The sequence below is a fragment of the Lemur catta genome, chromosome 7 (genome assembly GCF_020740605.2).
Source record: "Lemur catta isolate mLemCat1 chromosome 7, mLemCat1.pri, whole genome shotgun sequence".
Classification (NCBI taxonomy): domain Eukaryota; kingdom Metazoa; phylum Chordata; class Mammalia; order Primates; family Lemuridae; genus Lemur; species Lemur catta.
In genome coordinates, this window is record NC_059134.1 from 55,739,059 (window position 1) to 55,762,890 (window position 23,832).

General features: G+C 36.2%; 1 protein-coding gene across 1 annotated transcript in view; it reads left to right on the forward strand.

The window, feature by feature from the left end:
• The window catches only part of GDPD4 (glycerophosphodiester phosphodiesterase domain containing 4), an 84,909-nt gene that overhangs the window by 50,787 nt on the left and 10,290 nt on the right, over nt 1–23,832 (forward strand). Inside the window, exons 11-13 of the mRNA XM_045556938.1 lie at nt 8,365–8,586; nt 9,511–9,665; nt 21,307–21,454. Of these exons, the coding sequence (XP_045412894.1) occupies nt 8,365–8,586; nt 9,511–9,665; nt 21,307–21,454 (525 nt within the window). The remainder of the gene's footprint in view (nt 1–8,364; nt 8,587–9,510; nt 9,666–21,306; nt 21,455–23,832) is intronic.

Sequence of the window (23,832 nt, forward strand, 5' to 3'; positions counted from 1 at the left end):
TCCCTGAGGATCGGGATGGGGAAGGCCTTCTCCTCTGAGGTCCTCCTTACTTCCCCTTCTTGTAGCCACCTCTCCATGCCCACTGCAGGCAGATTCCTCCCAGCAGCTCTTCCACATCAGATTCAGACGCCACAATGATGCTATACTTCTCTGTAGTTGAGACAGGCTGTAAGTTGCTCTTTGCATAAAAAAGAATCATGTTCCCTGTATACATTTAACAGAAAAAAAAGTAAATGTCTCAGAATTGTATGGGAATAAAACTTGTTTGAAGATTTGGAATAGTGCTGCTGTCAACTTATTTTTCTGGTACTTGTGTTTTCACATGTTAAATGATCATTATGCATGTTGAATTAAATATTTGAGTTTCCTGAGAAAAACAAAAATATACTAATTCAATTGAAATACGTTAGTAGTCTGACTGTGTGCTCAAAATTCCCATTTCGCAGAAAAAGTGGAGTACTGTAAAGAAAATAGAACAAATATTTCTTTGTCTTTTAGGGGCTTTAACCAGGACATCCTCTAGTTGGTGTTAGGAATGTTTGCTTAATTGCCAGATTTTTTTTTTTAAACATGTGATGGGTTTTTTGAGGCTCCAACCTGATTAGTCCATGGCCAGCCCTCAACTAAGGCTGAGGCATCTCTGACTGAGGTGTTTTTGTTTGATTTTGTCTTTTTAAATAATGTATTTGCTACAAAGTATTGTGCTTATCTCAATGGGAATGGTATGAAAACTGAAAAGACCTTATGTGAAATGTATCACAGTTCTCACTAAATAAATAAATTTTTGGTAGAATTCATCAGTGAAGCCATCAGTTCCTGGGCTTTTCTTGATGGGAGAGTTTTTATCACTGATTCAATCTCCTTACTCATTTTTGGTCTGTTCAGATTTTCTATTTCTTCATGATTCAGTCATGGTAGATTGTATGTTTTTAAGAGTTTATCCATTTCATGTAGGTTATCCAATTTTTTGGCATATGATTGTTTATAGTGATCTCTTATGACCCTTTGTATTTCTCTGATATCAGTGGTGATGTCTCTTCTTTAATTTCTGATTTTACTTAGAGTCTTCTCTCTTATTTAGTTTAGGTATAAGTTTATCAATTTTTGTATCTTTTCAAAACACCAATTATTATTTTCTTTTTCTTTTTTATTGTGTTTCTAGTCTCTATTTCATTTATTTCCGCTCTGATCTTTATTGTTTTCTATCTTCTACTAACTTTGGGCTGAGTCTGTTCTTTTTTTAGTTCCTTGAGGTATGATGTTAATTTGTTTATTTAAGATCTCTCTTCTTTTCTCATATAGGCATTTATTGCTATAAACTTTCCTTTTACAACTGCTTTTGCTACATCCCATAAGTTTTCGTGTGTTGTGTTTTTGTTTTTGTTTGTCTCAAGATCTTCTAAAATTTTTCCTTTTAATTTCTTCTTTGACCCATTGGTTGTTCAGGAGCATGTCGTTTAATTTCCACATTTGTACATTTAAAAAAATTCCTCCTGTTATTACTTTTTTATTTTATACCACTGTGGTCAGAAAAGATATTTAGTATGATTTCAGTGTTCTTAAATTTGTTAAAACTTGTTTTGTGGCCTAACATATGATCCATCCTGGATCCATCTATGAGTCCTTGAGAAGAATGAATATCCTGTTGCTATTAGGAGCAATATTCTATATATATCTGTTATGTCCATTTGGTCTAAAGTATAGTTTAAGTTCAGTGTTTGCTTATTGATATTCTGTCTGGAAGATCTGTCCTTTGTTGAAAGTGGAATATTGAAGTCCCTTAATATTACTTGTATTACTGTCTGTTTCTCCCTTCAGCTCAATTAATATTTTCTTTATAAATTTAGGTGTCACAAATTTAGTGCATATATATTTCCATCTTTTTTTTTTTTTGAGACAGAGTCTCACTTTGTTGCCCAGGCTAGAGTGCTGTGGCATCAGCCTTGTTCACAGCAACCTCAGACTCCTGGGCTCAAGCAATCCTACTGCCTCAGCCTCCCGAGTAGCTGGGACTACAGGCATGCACCCCCATACCCGGCTAATTTTTCTACATATATTTTTAGCTGTCCGTGTAATTTCTTTCTATGTTTAGTAGAGACGAGGTCTTGCTCTTGCTCAGGCTGGTCTCGAACTCCTGAGCTCAAACGATCCACCTGCCTCGGCCTCCCAGAGTGCTAGGATTACAGGCGTGAACTGCCGTGCCCAGCCGCACGTATTATATCATCTTGATGAATTAATCCCTTATATATCATTATGTAATGACCTTCTTTGTCTCTTTTTACAGTTTTTTTACTTAGTGTCAATTTAGTTATTGTCCTAGACCTTGCAATATACCTTTACAACTAATCCAGGTCCAATTTCAAATAACACTATAATATTGTTTCACAGGTACTGTAAGTACCTTATAATAGGAAAATAATCCTAATTCCTACCTCCTATCTCTTGTATCATTACTGTCCTTCATATCACTTACATATAAGCATACATAAGTGTGTGTCTGTATGTATATGGTTATATATGTGTACATATATAAGCATATATAATGTTGCTATTATTATTTAAACTGTTATCTGTTAGGACAATTAAGAATAAGAATTTAAACTGTTATCTGTTAGGTCAGTTAAGACTAAGAAAAACAAAAGTGATTTTTATCTTCACTTATTCCTTCTTTGCTGCTCTTCCTTTCTTTATGAAGATCTTAGTTTCTGACTTGTACATGATTTTCCTTCTCTCTAAAGAACTTCTTTTAACATTTCTTGCAAGGAACACACTGGTAACAAATTCACTCAATTTTTGTTTGTCTGAAAAGTGTTTTCTTCTCCTTCATTTTTGAAGGATAATTTTGCAACTGAATTTTAAGTTGGTAGTGTTTTTCTCTCAACACTTTAAATATTTTTTTCTCCATTCTCTTCTTGCTTTTATGGTTTCTGAGGAGAAGTCAGATGAAATTCTTATCTTTGTTCCTCTATAGCTGCAGTCCCCAGACCCCGGGACAGCTATGGCCTGTTAGGGACTGGCCCACAGAGCTCCACTGCCACCCCCTGTCCCTACCCCCACCCTCCACCACAAAACCGGTCCCTGATACCAAAAAGGTTGGGAACTGCTGCTCTACAGGTAAGGCATATTTTTCTTTTGTGTTTTTTAAGGATTCTTTCTTTCTCTCTTCCTTTCTTTCTTTTTCTTCCTCTCCTGCCTCTCCTTCCTTTCCTTCCTTTGCTTTCCTTTCTTTTCTTCTTTGTCTCACTTTGTCGCCCAAGCTGGAACACAGTGACACAATCATAGCTCACTGTAACCTCAAAATCCTGGGCTGAAGTGATCCTCTTGTTTCAGCCTCCTGGGTTGCTAGGACTACAGGCACACGCCACCATGCCTGGCTAATTTTAAAAAATTTTTATAGAGATGGCAACATGCCTCACTATGTTGCCAAGGCTGGTCTCAAACTCCTGGCCTCAAGCAATCCTTCTGCCTTGGCTTCCCAAAGAACTGGGATTACAGGTGTGAGCCACTATGCCCAATCAGGATTTTTTCTTTATCTTTGTTTTCTGTAGTTCTAAAATGATATGTAATTTCTGTTTGTCTAAAAAGTGTTTTCTTCTCCTTCCTTCACTTTTGAAGGATCATTTTGCAGCGTATTGAATTTTAAGTTGGTGGTGTTTTTCTCTCAACACTTTAAATATTTTACTCCACTCTCTTCTTGCATGTGGTTTCTGAAGAGAAGTCAGATGAGGCATTTATCCAGGTAGGGTTTCTCTAAGCTTCCTGGATCTGTAGTTTGGTGTCTGACATTAATTTGGGGTAAATTCTCAGTCATGATTGTTTCAAATATTTCTTCTTTTCTTTCTTCTCCTTTTGATATTACCATTACACATATGTTACACCTTTTGTATAATAGTTATCCCACAGTTCTTGGACATTCTGTTTTGATGTTTTTCAGTCTTTGTTCTCTTTTCTTTTCAGTTGTAGAAGTTTCTATTGATAGATCCTCAAGTTCAGAGCATTTAGCCATGTCCAGTCTACTAGAAAGCTCATTAAAGGCATTATTTTTGTTACAGTGTTTGTTTGTTTTTTTTATCTACAGCATTTCATTTAAGTTGGTTCTAAGGAATTCCATCTTTCCACTTACATTATCCATCTGTCCTTGTATGCTGTCTCCTTTATCTAGTTTTTGGTCCTTAGCATATTAATCATTGTTATTTTAAATTCTTGGTCTGATGATTCCAACATCTCTGCTAGGTCTGGTTCTACTGAAGAGACCTCTCTGAAAGGCAGAGGTCTTTCGAGTTGTGTTTTTTTTTTTTTTGTTTGTTTGTTTGTTTTGCCTTTTAGTATGCTTTGTAATTTTTTCTTAATCAGATGTGGTTTACCAGGTAAAAGGAACTGCTATAAATAGGCTTTTAGTACTGTGGTTAGGTGTTGGGGGGAGAGAAATTGTTCTGTAGTCATATAATTAGGTCTCAGTCTTCGTGAGCCTTTTCCTCTGTGCTGCAGACTTCATAAGTGCTTCTGTGTTTCCCCACCTTCCCACCCCGTTAGGTGGGGCAGGATGGCTAGAGTAGGCTAGAGTTGGGTAATTCCCTTCTTCCAGGTCAGTTAGGCTCTGATAAAACCCCAGCAGGTTCAGCCGTGGTTAAACAGTTTCTCCTGACTGCAGGCCTTGTTAAGAAGTGGAGTGCTCTGGTGTATCTCGGAACAATTCCTTTTCCTTCTCCCTGCCAAAAACATAAGGGGATTTTTCTCCAATATTTTTGAAAATCTGATGAAGCTCCTGGAGCTAAAACTCTCTCAAAAAGTGTGGGGGGGTCCTCCTTTGACTGCATCCCCCTTGAGTTTTTAACTCTCAGACTTGTCAACACTAAGACTCTAGCAATTACAGTTTAGGTTTTCCTACCCTAGCACTCTATGGTTTCCACTTATGGGTCTCATTCCAGTAAGCTGTGACTCCCCTTTTTTCACTTGCTTGTCTCTCTAATCTTGTGGGCAGCAGTTTGCCCTGTGTCCTCACCTCCCTTTCAGATCCAAAAGGAGTTGCTGATTTTTCATTCTGTTCAACTTTTTACTTGTTAGGATGGAGTGGCATCTTCTAAGCTCCATACATAATGGAACCAGAAAGTCTATTTGGTTACTTTTTGAATCAGTATAGTAATGTCCATGTCAGCTATAATTTGATAATGTGCAGTAGAATTTCTGAGGCTTCTAAAAATAATTTGTCAGCAGTACATTTCTTCTGATGGCTCTTTTTGCAAAGTAGATTCCTAACATTTAAATTTATAGGGGAAATGCCATAGAGAAGAAAGAAATATTCTTCTGACAATGGTCTCAAAGTAATAATTTTATGTTGAGACATGGAACAGGACTAAGGATTGTTAGAAATTTCTACTACTCGAGTAGTTTTAGTACTCTGAGTGACCTGATATTTTATATCCCAGTGACCTGGGATTAGTGGTAGATGTAGTGGCACCCATATTAACAAGAAAACTGTATTGTTGATTATCTGGAGTTGCAGATTGTTTTCATCAGAATTATCTGTTCAGTAGTAATGCTTTCCTTGACATGAACTATTGTACAGATTTTGAATAGTTGTCCTTCTGTTTCTTAACCAATATTATTTATACATTGTCTTTTCCAATAATCTTTCTACTGGTAATATCACTACACATAGGCATAGAGAATGAAGGACCTTTTCATTTTATTATTATTTGAGGAACTAGATGTTTTTTATCTGGAGAACCAGAAGTTTCTTTTCATTTCTACCTTTTTACTTCCTAGGGCTTTTTGAAAACATTCAACCACATGTTGGTTATAGTTTAAACAGGCATTGTCCCATTCTGGTTTATTTTTCTGATTAAGTCTCCTATTATATATGAAAAAAAAGAGGTTCAATTTACTTCAGATTTAAATCTACCCCATAATACTATTTAAAGCTTGCTGGAGTCTAGTTTTATACTCTCCTATTGATTGATCTTTATCCTTTTTGCTGTTTTGAATATTTGGTCTTGTATTGGTTTCTCCCATCCTGTTCTTTTAACAATTTTTCTTACATGAAGGTCTAACAATTAAGTGAACCAATTTGTCTGGATCTGGTAGTTTCTAACAAAATCTTGAATTCTGAAGCAAATTTCTATTTTCCTGAGAATTAAGAAAACCCTTAGTTGTAGTCCTCAACTCAGATCTAGATCATGGTATAATTCAAATTCTATGATATGCTTTCTGGTTTAGCAATTTTCTGGGGGCTATTGTACAATGTGATTGTTTCTTTCCTGAGACAAACGTGAGAAAGGGCAGCTTTGTTGAGCCTAAGAAATATTGATTTATAGAAATGCCCCATATATTTTTAGAGACAGATATGATTTCAGAAGTCTTGCAAGGCTTTGCTCTAAAGGAAATTGTAAACGTGTTAGTTCGCATATCAAAAGCTGCCTTGCCTCAGGAGGGCGTCTCAATGGTCAGTAGCAGCTGCTTTCCAAGGTGACCGCTGCAATCCAGGCCTTTGGCTCTCACCTGTTTTGAAAGACAAAGCAGGTCTTGCCTAGAGCCATGGGATGCCAGAGCTGATCAACAAAGACAGACCACTGGAGATGAGAGCTGATCAAACAGATATGCTCCTGCCCGAGCCAGGCCCAGACAGAACCATGTAGTTAAAGTAAATAGCATAAGGGACAGCTCATGCTTGACTTCTGAAATCTCTGTTATAATACACAATAACCAGAGCCACGATGTCTCTGTTTTTGGTAAAGTAATAGCCTTATCATAAAACTTAGAAGTTTGCTCTAAGAAGATTTTATAACTCATTGTTCACCTAGATAGAGTTAGTTAAAGGACCTGTAGTAGCCTTTTAGAAGACTTTGACCCTAAACCAAACTACCTATCATTATGTAAATCCCGTTACCCTTGGCAACCAAAAACCTACACCTAGGCTATAAGTATCTGTGTAAAACTTCAGTCTGGGTTGCATTTCTGCGGGAAGAGATGTAATCTTCCGGGCACCTTGCTTTGTGTATCTTCGTAAATCTTTACTTTGTAAACTATATCTTTGGCTCTGTGTGTTATTTTTATTTCTGTTTCCTACTATTTTTTCATCCTTTGTGACGACCCCTGTCTGAGGGACCCGAACTTTTGCTGGGAGCGTAGCTAACTCCCCGCACAGCTTGTTTAGGAGGTCAAGGGAAGGAGGAAAAGAAATAGAAAGGATGTGAATGAGAATGCAGATAAAGTTGTGTAGAGAAAAAGAGAGATGACTTGGGTCTTAAAATGTAAGGTAATTACTGCTTCCTTCTCCTGGGAGGTTGCCTTTAATCACTGCTTTCACCCACAAATGATTTAAAATTGTCAATTGATGATAAAAGTAGTCATCTATTAAATTTAATAACGCAAACATACTTATGGTTTGCTATGTGTTAGGTGAAATTCTGTGCATTGCAGAGAATATATGACAGTTCCTGCTGTGAGGGAGTTGCACTCTAGTAGAGTCAAGGAGAGTCTAGTAGAGTCAAGGAGAGTCAAGTAGAGTCTAGTAGAGAGTGAGGGAACTAATGTGAATTGTGCACTTTTCTATGTAGCAGACATTCTCCCAGACTTTGCAAATATTTTATTACATTTAACCCTCAGAATAATCCTAAGAAATATATAGATTAGTCCTCCCTTCTTCCATTCGTAATTTGGGCAGTGAAGACACTGAGAATTTAAATGGTTTTACCAAGGTTGCACAGCAAGAAGCATAGTGAGCCAGGGTTTGAGCTTTAATCTAAGACATGTACAAATAACTATAGAAGGCAGAATGAGACATACAATTGCAGAGGCATAAAATGGGCCAGTGGGGCTTAAAGCTGTCAGTGTCTTTAGTTAAGGAATATTTAAGGAAAGCCTTATGATGGAGATGGCATTTAAACTGGGCTTTGCAGGTTGAGGGTAGGATTTTAACAGGTGGATATGGCAAGAAAGGCAAGTGGAAGAGGTAGAGCTGGGACTGAATCCAGTTGAAGCCAAAGCACGTGTTTTTTAATAGTTAAAACAGTGAAAGCACATGTAGAAAGCCAATATAACTGAAAAGGGATATATTATCTTGAGTTACGGAAGAAAAGGCTGGAAAGGAAAGTCAGGGTAAGAACATGAAGGACTTTCAGTGCAAATACAATAGGTTCTAGGATAGAGAATAAATCATTCCAAACACCATAATTACTGATGAAGATTATATTTTGTTTCTTTCCTTGTCAACTCTTATCTCAAGGCGAGTATTTCAGAGGGCCTGGTGGGTTGAGTGGTAATGGAGCAACATGGAGGTAGAGCTGGATGTTGGGGCTATATAGCATGAGAACTGGAAAATGCTTTGATGAGAATCAATATATTTTCTGATATATTTATTTTTAGACCAAACCATTTTTCAATATGAAACCTCTATCAGAGGAGGATAAAAAAAGAGCAAGAAATCAGTCGATTCCAAAACTAGCTGATTTTTTGAGACTTGCAAAGAAGGAAAATAAATTTGTGATATTTGATCTTTATGGCCCACCACCAAAACATCCTCTCAGACACACATTTGTCCGCCGAGTAATAGATGTGATCCTTGACTCTAAAATTGAGCAACGTCGGGTATGTCTATCTCAGTATTTATGGTAGGGGTTGGGAGGTAGGTAGCATTTCCCAGGAATATAATCGTTGAACTTGACCTGCCTGTCAGTCTTCCCTGGGGTCCTTAAGTAATTTTACTTCCTGTGGAAATGGAGATTGTTGCTTATACAGCTACATGTGGTAATTTAAGAATGACCCAGTTAAATTGACCTCAGTGGGGAAAACCATTGAGGCTGCTTGCTATTCCAAACCAAATGAAATATCAGCACCCTGTTAGAGAGGAATGTGTGTGATAACTATGTGATGTGACCTGTACCATCACCGACATCGATCTATTAGAGCTTGGGTAACACTAAGGCTTTGAGGACTTGGCTTTAATGAATGATACACGAAAGACAACTGGTTCTTAGTTGAGTAGAGATTTGCTCATGTTTTTCACAAGCAACTCTGCATTTGGCAGTTACTTCAAATCCATTAAATTCTCAGAATATGGGAATGTTATGAAAATAATATGTCTTTGTACAAATGGAGCTGTTTTTACAGATGAGTCATAATAGCATCCCTGTTGGCAGTAAATGACTCCTCTCAAAGATGACTTTTAGGATCACCAACCAGAGATGTTTTGATTCCCACCATTCATCTACATCTGCCAACTCCTCATGTACTTTGCTAGTATGAGGCTTTCTGTACACAGTGGGCCCTTGACCCTTGATGTTAACTCCTAAGAAAACTCAGCTCCAGAACAGCCCTAGTAAAAGCCCCATTATAAGAATTCATTAGGCAATATTAGATGAAAGTCTAGGTTGACTTTTCACCAAGGGCCAGAATCTCTCTCTGCTTCCTGTAGGCTACTACCAGTGCTGGAATGGAGCTCCCTCCATTCCTTATGGGGCTGTTTGTACCTAGACAGCTGATTACTGAAGGACTTCCTGTTTCTCCTTACAGGTTTTTTGGTTACCGAGCCATGATAAGGCATATGTCAAGTACATGGCTCCTGGTTTTCAGCGTATAGAAACTTCACTCTCCATTGAATACCTTACAAAAGAAAATATCAGTAGAATAAATGTTGACTACAAGAATTTAGTCTACAGTAAGTTAGGGTAAGTGTTTGACCACATTTCTCTTGGCATGTATTGTCTTACTTGCACAAAAAAACACATTACAACTAAACTGCTTAACTTTTCCTTTCCATCTCAGCATTTATGTGGTTATCTTCTTGGAATCCCCTATTTTCTCCTTCCTATTCCTCCCTCCTTCCCTCTGCCAACAAACATTTATCTAGTATAGGCTATGTGCCTGGAACATAGACTTCAGCCCCTTCTCTTGTGTGCTCCGGTCTCTCATCATTCAACACACTTTTTGTATGCTTGGCATTTCTATATTTAAATAAGGTGGACATTTATTTCCTCCTGCCATTACCAGTTGATGCAATACCTCATAAATGGCTCTGTGATCCAGATAGCCATATTTCTTACAGGAATAATTAAGGATATAACTCTAAACCATTATAAAAAACTTAAAATAGACACAAGAAGAAATTAAAGTTATTAACCACTACATTTATAAATATACAATTGGAGGTGGATTTTTAGAATTAAAAGTACCTGGAGATAAGATGGTAACTTTCCAAACTTAACTGTTATTACTCATGATTAATCTGTATTCCCTTTCTCTTAGATTTAAGAATAATTTTTTAGATAATTCTAAATGCTTCAAAGTCTTCCTTGCAGATATATATACTCGTGTGTATGTGTGTGTGTGTGTGTGTGTGTGTGTGTGTGTGTAGACACACACTCTGGGCTTCATAAAAATTCTCTTACATACTATACCTTTCCTCATCACAAGGCATGAACCTCTGTTTCTGTTGCTGCTTCTTACGCCTTTCTGGCCAGGAGGTGGTTGATCATATAATAATGTCTTTTTCCTTTTAGTATTAGAAAATATATGTTTTACTTTCTATTTCCCATTCAGAAGATTTCTCTTTACTCAACTACTCCTCTATTTTGAGCATAGTTCTATTTCCTTTTACTTTTTCTCCAAATAGAAAATGGCTCAAAATGATTTCTTCCTCTCCTAATCCTAACTTAGATTGATCTAGTAGATGAAAAATGTGACTTAGGACAAGTTTCTAATTGTCAGTTTTCTCCTTTGTAAATTAGAATAACAGTGGCACCTGCTGGAATGGTTAAAAGGTTGAATGAGATTATTCATATTATACACACAGCAGAATGCTGGGCAAATACGTATGAAGACAGTAAATGTTAGCTGCTGCTTTTATTGTCACCATCTTTCCATGTTGTGCTGTGGAATTATCACTTCCTATTCACAGAGGTTAGGTAGTTCACGCGGTTGGTCAGTGTTGAACCTGAGATTTAAATATAGGTCTGACAGACTACAGAGTTCAAATTCTTTCACCACTGTGGCTTTAAAGTTAATTCCTTGGCCATAGTTATACGGGCATAATTTCAGTTGGCATCATATTTAACAGGGATCGTATCCTGAATCCTATTATAAAGTCAAGCCATTTAGTTTAGCTCAGCACATATTTACTGAGTAGTAATATGAACAGTGCACCATGATAGTTTTATGTGAAAGGTCAACGTAAGTAAGCGCCATCCTTCTTTAGGAGGGCATATACTCTAGTAAGAATAAGTCTTTTTTCTATATAGCTACACTACTTCCATAAAGCTGATCATGATAAATTCATGAGCAGGACTGTATTCCAAATCATGCCCCTCAAGGACCTCTACATTTTAAGAAAGTAAGCAGTTATACCTTAAATATTTGAGTAATATTATGACCAGAATATCTGTGATTACAATCACATTTCCAGTACATTTTCTATGATCAGTATTCATATCCTAGTTTATCAGACCAGTCACAAGACTGTCAACTTGCCATTTTGACTGAGAATGTTTTAAATACATTATTTGAATTAATGTATTTAATTATTCTAATTAAAATAATATATTTAAAGTATATCAGTATTAGAATTGCTATCTTATTGAGGCTAGAAATTTTTTAAGTGTTTTTAAGAAATTTTTAAAAGTAATATTTTTAATTGACATCATAATTATACAGGGTATAATGTGATGTTTTAATATATGTATACAATACAGAATGGTTAAATCAAGCTAATTAACATATCCATTACCTCACTTATCATTTTTCATTTAGAGACATTTGAGATTTACTCTCTTAGCTACTTTGTTTGGAGGTTTTTGGTTTTGTTTTTGTGTGTGTGTGGTTTTTTTTTTCTTTTTTGTGACAGGGTCTCACTTTGTTGCCTGGCCTAGTGTGGCACAATCATAGCTTGCTGTAACCTTGAACTCCTGGGCTCAAGCAATCCTCCTGGCTCAGCCTCCCCAGTAGCTAGGACCACAGACACATGCCCCCATGGCCAGCTAATCTTTTAATATTTGTAGAAATGGGGACTCATACTATGTTGCCCAGACTGGTCTGTAACTCCTAGCCTCAAACAATCCTACTGCCTCAGCCTTTTTCTTAGTTTGAAATATATAGCACATTATTATTGACTATAGTTACCATACTGTGCAGTAGATCTCAAAAACTTACTCCCTCTGTTTAACTGAAACTTTATACCCTATGACCAACATCTCCCCTCTCCCTTAATCCCCCAGCCTTTTTTTGGTAACCACCATTGTACTCTCTATTTCTGCAAGTTTGACTTTTTTAGATTCCACATATAAGTGAGATGATGTGGTATTTGTCTTTCTGTGCTTGGCTTATTTCACTTAGCATAGGTTCAGCAATGTTGTCACAAATGACAGAATTTTCTTCTTTTTTAAGACTGAATAGTATTCCATTGTATGCATTAATATATAGCACATTTCCTTTATCCATTAATGGACATTTAGGTTGATTCTGTATCTTCTTAACTATTGTGAATTATGGTACAATGAACATGGGAGTGCAGATATCTCTTTGACATATTGATTTCACTTTTTTGAATATATACTCAGTAGTGGGATATCTAGATCATGTTAGTTTTGTTTTTAGTTTTTTTTGAGGAACCTCCATCTTGTTTTCCATAATGGCTGTACTAATCTATATTCCCACCAACAGTATATAAGAGTTCCCTTTTTTCCATATCCTCACCAACACTTATCTTTCATCTTTTTGGTAATTGCTATTCTAACAGGTGTGAGGTGATAATCTCATTTTGGTTTTAATTTGTATTTCCTTAATCATCAGTGATGTTGAGCATTTTTTCATATACCTGTTAGCCATTTGTTTGTCTTCTTTTGAGAAATATCTTTTCAGGTCCTTAGCTCATTTTTAAATTGGATTATATGGGTTTTTTTGCTATTAAATATTTTCTCCCATTTCATAAATTTTCTTTTCAGTGTATTGATTTTTTGCTTTGCTGTGCAGAAGCTTTTTAGTTTGATGTAGTTCTGTTTGTCTATTTTTGCTTTTGTTACCTGTGCTTTTGGGGTCATATTCAAAATGATATTTTGAATTGCCCAAACCAATTGCCCAAACCAATGTTTTGGAGCTTTTCTCCTATGTTTTCTTCTAGTACTTTTAGTTTCAGGTCTTACATTTAAGTCTTAAGGTCTATTTTTATTCTTCATATGGATATCCAGTTTCTCGACACCATTTATTGAAGAAACTGTCCTTTCCCCATTGTGTGTTTGGCACCTTTGTCAAAAATCAATTGACCATAAATATGTGAATTTATTTCTGGGCTCTCTTTTCCGTTCCATTGGTATGTGTCTGTTTTTATGCCGCTTTGATACTATTTTGATTATAACAGCTTTATAGTATATTTTGAAATCAGGGAGTGTGATGTCTACAATTTGGTTCCTTTTGCTCAAGATTGCTTTTGGCTCTTGGGGGTCTTTTGTGGTCCATATAAATTTAAGGATTGTTTTTTCTATTTCTATGAAAAATTACATTGAAAATTTGATAGGGATTACTTTGAATCTGTAGATTATTTGGTATTGTTAATGGAGAAAAACCCCAACTCAGTAAAATAATTTAAAGAGATTTATTCTGAGCCCAATGTGTGTGACCATCCCAGAGCACGTGGCCTCTAGAGGTCCTGAGAAAATGTGCCAGTGGTAGCTGGGTTACAAGTTTGGTGACAGGTTACAGTTTGGTTCATGGAGACAGGAACTTACATGTAAGATCCTAAATTAATACATGGAGGGTGTACATTGGTTTGGCCCAAAAAGGCAGGACATCTCAAAGCAGAGGGATTACAGGTTACAGGTGGGTTTAAAGATTCTTTGATTTATAATTAAAGAAATGAGGCTTTGTCTAAAGGCTTGGAATGTTTTAACTTAAGGATGTCTGTTAATTAGAGATGAGCCACCAAACATTTGTGAAACTCAAGTGATCTATTGAGTAAATTGATAGCCTGCAGGTGTTATTTAAGCTCTGTCTTGTATAGTCTCAGGCCTGTTAATGAGTTACAAAGGACTTCGCCAAGAAGGGAGGGAGGCGTGATGAGGTATGTCTGATCTCCCTTCTCATGGCCAGCATTGTCAGCTTTAAGGTGTTTCTGGGGTCCCTTTGGCCAAGAGGGGGTCCATTCAGTCAGCTAGGGGACTTAAGATTTTATTTTATTTCACATAATTTAGACATTTTAAGAAATTTAAGTCTTCTAATCCATAAACACGTTATCTTTTTCCATTTATTTGTGTTTTCTTCAACTCTCTCATTTATGTTTTATAGTTTTCAGTGTTCAGATCTTTCACTTCCTTGATTAAATTTATTCCTAAGAATTTTATTTTATTTTTGTTGGTGTTGTAAATGGGATTATTTTCATATTTTCATCAGATAGTTTCTTGTTAGTGTATAGAAACACTAGTGATTTTTGTTTTTTTTTTTTTTTTTTTTTTTGAGACAGAGTCTCACTTTGTTGCCCAGGCTAGAGTGAGTGCCGTGGCATCAGCCTAGCTCACAGCAACCTCAGACTCCTGGGCTTAAGCGATCCTACTGCCTCAGCCTCCCGAGTAGCTGGGACTACAGGCATGAGCCACCATGCCCGGCTAATTTTTTTGTATATATATTTTTAGTTGGCCAGATAATTTCTTTCTATTTTTAGTAGAGACGGGGTCTCACTCTTGCTCAGGCTGGTCTCGAACTCCTGACCTCGAGCGATCCACCCGCCTCAGCCTTCCAGAGCTAGGATTACAGGCGTGAGCCACCGCGCCCGGCCTCACTACTGATTTTTGTATGTTGATTTTGTATCCTGTGACTTTACTGAATTTGTTGATGAGTTTCAGTACTGTTTTTCGATAGGGTCTTTAGGGTTTTCTATAAAAGATCATGTCATCTGCAAATAGAGACAATCTCACCTCTTCTTTTCCAGTGTGGATGCCTTTTGTTTTTCTTTTTCTTGCCTAATTGCTCTGGCTAGGACTTCCAGCACTATATTGAAAAGAAGTGGTGAGAGTAGGCATCCTTGTCTTGTCTCTGATCTTAGAGGAAGAGCTTTCATCATTGAGTATGATGTTAGCTGTGGCCTTGTCCTGTGTGGCCTCTATTGTATTTGAGGTACATTCTTTCTATATATAATCTATTGAGAGTTTTTATCTTGAAAGGGTGCTGAATTTTGTCAAGTGCTTTTTCTGGATCTGTTGAGATGCATATATGGTTTTTGTCCTTCATTCTGTTAGTGCAGTATGTGACATTTATAGACGTGTGTATGTTGAACCATCCTTGCATCCTAGGAATAAATCCCACTTGATCATGGTAAATGATCTTTTTAATGTGCTGTTGAATTGAACTTGCTAGTATTTTGTTGAGGATTTTTATCTCTGTGTTCATCAGTGATATTGGCCTATAATTTTCTTTTTTTATAGTGTCTTTGGCTTTGATATCAGGGTAATGCTGACCTTGTAAAATGAGTTTGGAAACATTCCTTTCACTTTAATTTTTTGGAAGAGTTTAAGAAAGATTGATATTAGTTTTTCCTTAAATATTCAGTAGAATTCAGCAGTAAAGCCATCAGGCCCTGGACTTTTCCTTGACTGAAGACTTTTTTTTTGTTTCTTTATTTTTGTTTTCTTATCTGACAAAAATACCCATCAGAATGATGGGAAACTTTTTATTACTCATTATTGGTCTATTTTTTAGTGTTTTTAAAAATTTTTGTATTAAAAAATAATTCATTTAGGTGAAATTTTTATAACACAGAAATAATTGCTTTCAAATAAATAATTCAATAGCATTTAATTCATTTACAGTGTTGTACAACTACCAGCTCTAGTTCCAATGCATTTTGATACTAGAAATTTTTATTTTCCCTCTTTTTCTTGATCATTCTTGCTAGGGGGTTATAAATTTTATTAATAATTTCAAAGCACCAAACTTTGGCTTTATTAGTATTTTCATATTGCAGCTTTACTTTCCCGTTACATTGATTTCTGCTCTTATCTCTGTTATTTTTTATCCTTCTACTTAGTTTTTTTTTTTTTTTTTTTTTTTTTGAGACAGGGTCCTGCTCTGTCACCCTGGCTAGAGTGCCATGGCGTCAGCCTGGCTCACAGCAACCTCAAACTCCTGGGCTCAAGCAATCCTTCTGCCTCAGCCTCCCAAGTAGCTAGGACTATAGGCATGTGCCACCAATGCCCGGTTAATTTTTTCTATATATATTTTTAGTTGTCCAGTTAATTTCTTTCTATTTTTTAGTAGAGACAGAGTCTTTCTCTTGCTCAGGCTGGTTTCGAACTCCTGAGCTCAATGATCTACCCGCCTCGGCCTCCCAGAGTGCTAGGATTACAGGCATGAGCCACTGCGCCCAGCCCTTCTACTTAGTTTTAATTTACTTTTCTGTTATTAGCTTCTTTAGGTATAAAATTAGGTGGTTGATTCTAGATCTTCTTTCTAAAGGAAGCATTTAAAGTTATAAAATTCCCTGTAAGCATTGCTTTAATTTCCTAACACAAATGATTTCGATATATTGTTTGTTATCCAATTTAAAATATGTAAAAATTTTCTAATTTCCATTTGACTCATAGGTTATTTAGAAATATATTGCTAACTTTTTAAACATTTGAGGATTTTCAAGCTACTTTAGTTATTCCTTTAGGATTTCAATATATTGTGACTAGAGAACAAAACTGTATAATTCGTCCTTTTAAATTTATTAAAACTTATTTTATGGCTCACTATATGGCTTATCTTAATGAACTTCTCATGTGCCCTCCAAAATTGTATGCCCTCTTCAGTTGTTGGGTTTAGTATTCTATAAATGTCAATTAGTTCAAGGTGGTTGATAGTCTTTTCAAAAATTTCGTGTTCATTTTTTTCTTCCTTTTCTATTGAGCTAACACGAAGCATTAGGTTGCAAATCAAACTCGCACAAATCAGAGAACTTACCTTCTATCAAGGTTTATTATTAATTTCAAGGATACAGCAGGCAGTCAAGACAAAGCAAGGAGAGATATTGATTCTGGTTCTGCAGGTATCTTCCTTTACTGAACACATATTCTATAGCCCAGAGTAACAGATGAGGCCTTCACATGAGTTTGTTCTGGGTTATCTCATATAGAAGGGGAACATTTGCATTATGAAACATCTTCATTTGATACTCCTGGAGAGTTGTCTAGTTTATGTATCATTCTCCAGGGACCCAAGCCTCATAAATCCATTCTGTGTTTATTTACAAAATTTGTAAGAAAGTAATATTTAGCCAGGAACATCCTTTTAAGAGCATTATGTATAAGGCCATTCTTCCTAGCAAATACATTATTCTATTTATAAAAGATCTAGTTATGTTGAGAAGGAAACCAGAAGGAGACCAGTACTTCTGCCATCTTTTTTCCGGGAGCAACCTCCCCAGTCAGAGAGAAATGAGTGGTTCCTTATGCCCCATCTGTCCATTACCAAGAAGGGAGTGTTAAATATATCCAGCTGGGATTGTTGATTTGTGGTTGGGTTTTTTCCTTGTGGTTTGAAACTCTTTTATTAGGTGCATTTGCATTTAGGGTTATTAGGTCTTGGTGAATTGGCCCTTTCATTATGAAATGTCCCTTGTCTCAGGTAATAATTCTTATCTAAAGTTTACTTTTTCTTTCATTAATATTGCCATACTGGCTTTCTTATAATGCGTGTTCGCATGATACTTTTTCTGTCTTTTAGCTTTTAACCATTTTGCATCTGTATATTTAAAGTGCATCTCTTATAAACAGAATTTTGTTGGTTCTTACTTTTATATCTAGTAGGACAGTGTCTGACTTTTAATTGGAATCTTTGGTTCATTAATACTTAGTTCATTTACTAATATAGTTGGGTTTACATTACCATCATGCCATTGTTTCTGTTTCTTTATTCTTTGTGGGTTTTTTTTGTCATACCTTTCCTGTTTTTTTCATTTTTTAGTTAAACAATTATTTTTTAGTATCCTATACTATCTCCTTTATTGGCTTTTTACATCTTTGAATTATTTTTTACTGGTTTCTCTAGGGATTATAAAATGCATCCTTAATTTATTACAGTTCACCTTGAATTAATATTCCACAATATAGAATATTAGAACCTTAGAATAATATAATTACATGTATTGCCTGCTGCTCTTTCTTATATTGTCATATATTTTACTTTTATTTATGTTACAAGCTCCATTGTACATGTTTATTATATGTAAAATAGTCAATATTTTTTAAAATTAAACTTTTTGAGATAATTTCAGATTAACATGTAAGAAATTATATAGAAAGATCGTATATACATTTTATCCAGTTTGCTCCAATGGTAACACCTTGCAAAACTATAATACAATATCACAACCAGGGTATTGACATTGATAGAATCTACTGATCTTATTCAAATTTCTCCAGATTTTCTCATATTCGTGTGTGTGTGTGTGTGTGTGTGTGTGTGTGTGTGTGTGTGTAGTTCTCTCCAGTTTTATCACATATATAGGTTTGTGGATCCCAACCACAGCCAAGATAAAGACCAGTTTCATCACCACAAGAATTCCTTGTATTGCCCTTTGATAACCACACTTACTTTCCTTCCATATTTTTCCGCCTCCCTCAAACACTAATCCCTGGCAATGACAAATTTGTTCTCCATTTCTATAATTTTGTCATTTCAAGAATAAACTGACTCGTACAGTATATAACCTTTTGGGATTGGCTTTTTTCACTCAGCATTAATTCCGTTGAGTTCCATCCAAGTTGTTTCATATATTAACAGTTTGTTCCTTTTGGTTCTGAGTAGTATTTCATGATGTGGATATACCAGTTTGTTTAATCATTCTTAAGGACATTTGATTGTTTCTATTTATGAGCTATTACAAATAAAGCTGTTATGAACATTTGTGTACAGGTTTTTGTGTGAACATAAGTTTTTATTTCTCTGCAATAATGTCTAAGAGGGCAATTGCTGAGGTAATTGCATGTTTTATAAGAACCTCTGTCAGACTTTTTCAGAGGGACTGTTCCATATTACATTCCTGCCAGCAATGTGTGATGATATAGAGCCTCTGCACACTTAACCAGTTTTTGGCATTGCCAGTATTTTTTATTTTAGCCATTCTGATATTTGTTTGTAGTGATGTTTCATTGGTTTAAATTTTCATTCTCTAATGACTAATGATGTTGAACATCTTATCATGTATTTATTTGCCAGTAGTGTATCCTCTTCATTGAAATGTCTCTTCATATCTTTTCTAATTGGATTGTTTGGGTTTTTATTGTTAGTTTTGAGAGTTCTTTATATATTCTAGATACTAATCATTTCTTGGATATCTGGTTTGTAAATATTTTCTCCCAGTTGTAGCTTATCTGTAGCATCTTCTTAACAGGGTCTTCCACAGAGCAAAAGTTTTTTTAATTCAATGGGTTCAGGCTAATCAGTTTTTCATTTTATTAGTGTCAAGGCTGCGAACTCTTTGCCTAGCTCTAGATCTCAAAGATCTCAAAAAATAGAAACTTTTTTCTAAAGGTTTTATATTTTTACGTTACACTTTTAAGTCTCTGATGCATTTTTGAGTCAATTTATATAAAATGTGTAGTTTAGGTCAAGATTTTTTTTTTGGGGGGGGGCGGGCTGTGGCTGTCTAGTTACACCAGCATCATTTGTTGAAAAGACTGTCCTTCTGTTGAATTACTTTTGCACCTTTGTCAAAAATAATTTGGGCATATTCGTGTGGTGCTATTTCTGAGTTTTGTGTTTCGTTCCTTTGATTTATGTGTCTGTCCCCCTAAGACCACACACTGTCTTGATTTCTATGACTGTATAATAAACTTCAATATTGGGTAGAGTGATTTCCTCTCACTGTATACTTTCCCCAGATTATTTTAGTTATTCTGGGGCTGTGCCTTTCCATATAAATTTTAGAATCATCTTGCCTAATTGTAGAAAAAACCTTGCTAGGATTTTTATAGGACTTGCATTAAACTTACAGATCAATTTGGGGAGAATTGACATCTTTACTACATTGAGTTTTTAGTCCATGAACACATATGTCTCTTCATTATAAGTCATCTTGGATTACTTTCATTAGTATTTTGTAATTTTTATCATACAGATCCTATACTTATTTTCTTGAGTTTATTCCTAGGTATTTAGTTTTCTTTGGAATGATAGTTAAATGATATTTTCAATTTTAGTTTCTACATATTACTTATTAATAATATAGAAATGTGACTGGTTTTTGAGTTTTAGTTTCTAAAGAATAAGAAGTAACTTTTTACTAGTTTTTCATAATTTCATTTTTTAAACTTTATCTGTAGAATTGTCTCAGACAATTAACTGCCAGCATCCCTGTAAATGAGGTATTATTATTGCTTTACAGTTTATACATGGAGGCTAAGAACTTGCCAAGCTCTAGTATATGGCAGAGCTGGGCTTCAAACCCAGGCTTATACAGAGCAGTTTCCAATATGCCCCATACCATTTTAGGATTAAAAATAAAATCTGAAGGCACTTACATGGTATGTTTTTTAAGAAATTGAATCTCTGAAAATGACAACTTGACTAGAATTACTAGGTGTTCCTCCAACTATTTTCTTCCTCTCTCTATACTGACATTTAGTACCATGAGGAAAACTGGGTTTTATTCTCCCTACTCAGTACTTATAAAAATTCTTTATATTTGAAATTTGAAATGTTCACCACATTGGTATTCATTTATATATTTTTTCAGTTACTATTTCTGGAGCCAGCTATTATGGTAGGTAGTGGATGTACAGAGACAAATAGACAAAGTCTCTGTTTTCCATGTCCTTACAATCAAGAAGACTGACAGGTGAGCAGATTGTAGGGGGTGGCAAATGCTTTGATAGAAGTATCAGTGATGCTACACAGTAATGTGTTAGAGCCAGCTCACACCAGCTTGTGGAAGCCAGTTATTAAATACTCAGAAACTCTGCAAATTGGTTTTACCAGTGGTAGCTTGCAGTTGGCTGTAGTAGGAGTATTTATACCATGGAAATTTGCAAATGCTACAGTAGGGCTTTCCTTTTTCTTTTTTCCCCATTCTTTCATTCTCTTTTTCTTTCTTTTTTATTAATCTCCCACAGGACATCTAGTTTACCAGCACACCACCATTGCTACAGGAGCAGAGGTACTAAATCCAATCCTTTATCTCATTGCACCATGAGCCCATTCTGTCACATCAAATCATGAATTGTCCCCGGACCAGCTGCTTCTGGTGATTTAGGCAACAGCCTTTCACAAACATCATGGCTATTCCTCCTTTAGATGATGAGAGTGAAATTGAGTCTAAATCCCCTGTGGGTTCTGTTTTTGTTCCAGAGATTATAAAGCAGCCAACATCAAGATCAACTTATACATCGTCAATGAGCCTTGGCTGTTCTCACTGGCCTGGTGCTCCAGTATTAGCTCAGTGACCACAGACAACATTCCGCTTCTGAGTCAGATTAATCACCCTTACTACTTCATGGTGAGCTGGTTGTCTAGATTGTTCTTCCAAGCCTGGTACAACAGTGGTATAGGTCCCCCCCACCCTATGTTGCCCACTGTGCAATCCCCTGGGAAGCTACTTAAGAGCACAGACTTTTATGAATATCAGAGATGTGGCATTTCCCATTTTCTCACCCAGATCCTTCTGTGATTTTCAGGGAAAAATTAATATAGTTAGAATAATTGAAATTTATTGAATCCTTACAGTGTACTTTAGGTATATTATGTAACTTAACCCTCTGAATTAGCCATTATTATCCCCATGAAGAAACTGAAGCTCAAAGATATGATCTCATGATGTAGGATTCAGAATGAGGTCTGACTCCAGAGTTTTGTTATTGTAGCCCCACCTTCCTAGAGGCATGGTAACAGTGGACAATAGCAATGGGGTAGGGAGAGAAAACCAAGTGTATTTGACTCCAGAGTGAACACTGTGTGTCCTGAACAAAAAATGCTTTTGAAGAGGGCAGCCAGCATCCAGTTGCCTAGCCTGGTTTCCTGTTCTTGCCCTTCTGTTGCTCACTGCCAGGGGCCTGGGGACCAGGTTTATAATATCCCGGCTGAATCCCATCACTTATTATCTGTAGAAGGGGCCCCAGCTAATCAGTGTCTGCTGTAGAGTCCATTTTTCTTAGCTGTATAAAGAGCATGTTGACTGGGTGGGGCACAATAGCATATACAACAGAAGACAGTTTAATTTTGCTGCATTGATTCTTTAAACCTGGTCTGTGAGCTAGGCCTTTCCCTGCCCCCGAATGAAATCTCTCAGGTCACATAGCTTTCCCAGTCACTGTTAGATAAGTTTTAAAAGTTCACTTTTAGTCATCAAAAACCTTACTTCAGAATTAAAGTGTCCAGTCCAAAGTAGTAATAGCCCAAACTCCAAACTCCTTTGAAAATTAAAGCTTTTAGGCAGAGAAGCGTAAATAAGACGGGGTCTCAGTTTGCCTTCTTCATACATCCACTCTCACTGGCCCTAGCTTCTGACCTGTTCAGGGTCAGAACCAGGAGAAGAGGGAATTAGGATCAAGGACACAGTCTCACAGGGCCAGTACTGCATTAAAGCCCTCTGGTAGAAATGTGAAATCATTGACTCCTCCTTTCTCTGATGCCTTGAACAGCTTTCTAGAGATGATCCTGAAAGGAACTTTTGATGGCAGGTCTCTCAGCACAGGTGAAGCCTTTCCACCCACATGTCCCCATACAACTCCCCTTCATATGTATACTGTGTATTTTTTAACATTTTAAAATTCAGTCATTATGCAAATGCATAGTTTAGAAAGCAACACACCCCTGCATAATCCTCTCCACCTGAATCAGTAATGTCTTAAAGTTGTCCCTTTGGTAGGTACACATTTATGCTTTTTCTGAAAGCATTTTTTCATTTTAATATTTGAGCTGATAAATTCATTTTGTTCAGGGAGGTGGGGCCAGTATCCCACAGGCTTTCTTGGCAGCCCACACTCTGGAGTTAGACTATGCAGATTCAGATCTTGGCTCTACCACTACTGTATGAACTTGGAAATATTAGTGAACCTGTTTGTGCCTCAGTTTTTTGGGGGTTTTTCTGTTTTCTGTTTTGTAAATTGGGAATAATAGTACAATAGAAGCACTTCTATACAACACAATCTGGTCTGATCATTGGTAATTCAGAAAGTTAAAGCTGGAGAATCATTAAAAAAAAAGAGATATACTCTATCAGTAAGCCACTTAAATGCTTTTAAAAAAACTACCTAAAACTTAGTATCTTAAATATTTATTATGTCTCATATTTTGGATGATGGCTAAGCAGTTCTTCTGGTTTGGCTGAGCTGGATGGTCTATCATGGCCTCATTCATTTGTTTGGAGTCTCACCTGGGATGACTGGAGTCTCTCTTCATGTAGTCAGTCGTCCTCAAGGAGGCTACCCTGAGTGTGTTCACCTGGTAGCAGTGGGTTCCCAGCAGCAAGAGAGGTCAAGCCCCAAAGCACACACACTTTTCAAGGTTCTCCTAGTGTTATGGTTATTAATGTTCCATTGGCCAAAGGAAATCACATGGCCAAGTTCAGATTCAAGGTGGATGAGAGACAGACTTCACCTTTTATTAGGCTAAGAGGCATAGCTAAGTCACATTGCATAGGGGTCTGCATGTATGGTTTGGAAGAAATTTTGTGGTCATTTTTATGAACAGTATGCCACACACATACCTCACACATTTTATTTTAATTTAAAATACTTATTAACCTTTTGACATAGAAATAGTCTTTTCTTTGAGGATACTTTAGCTGATTGAGTTCGACATTCTTTTGGTTATTTAAATACCCAAATGAACTAGGAATGATTTCCAATTTTTATTTTTTTAAAGCACAACAAGAGC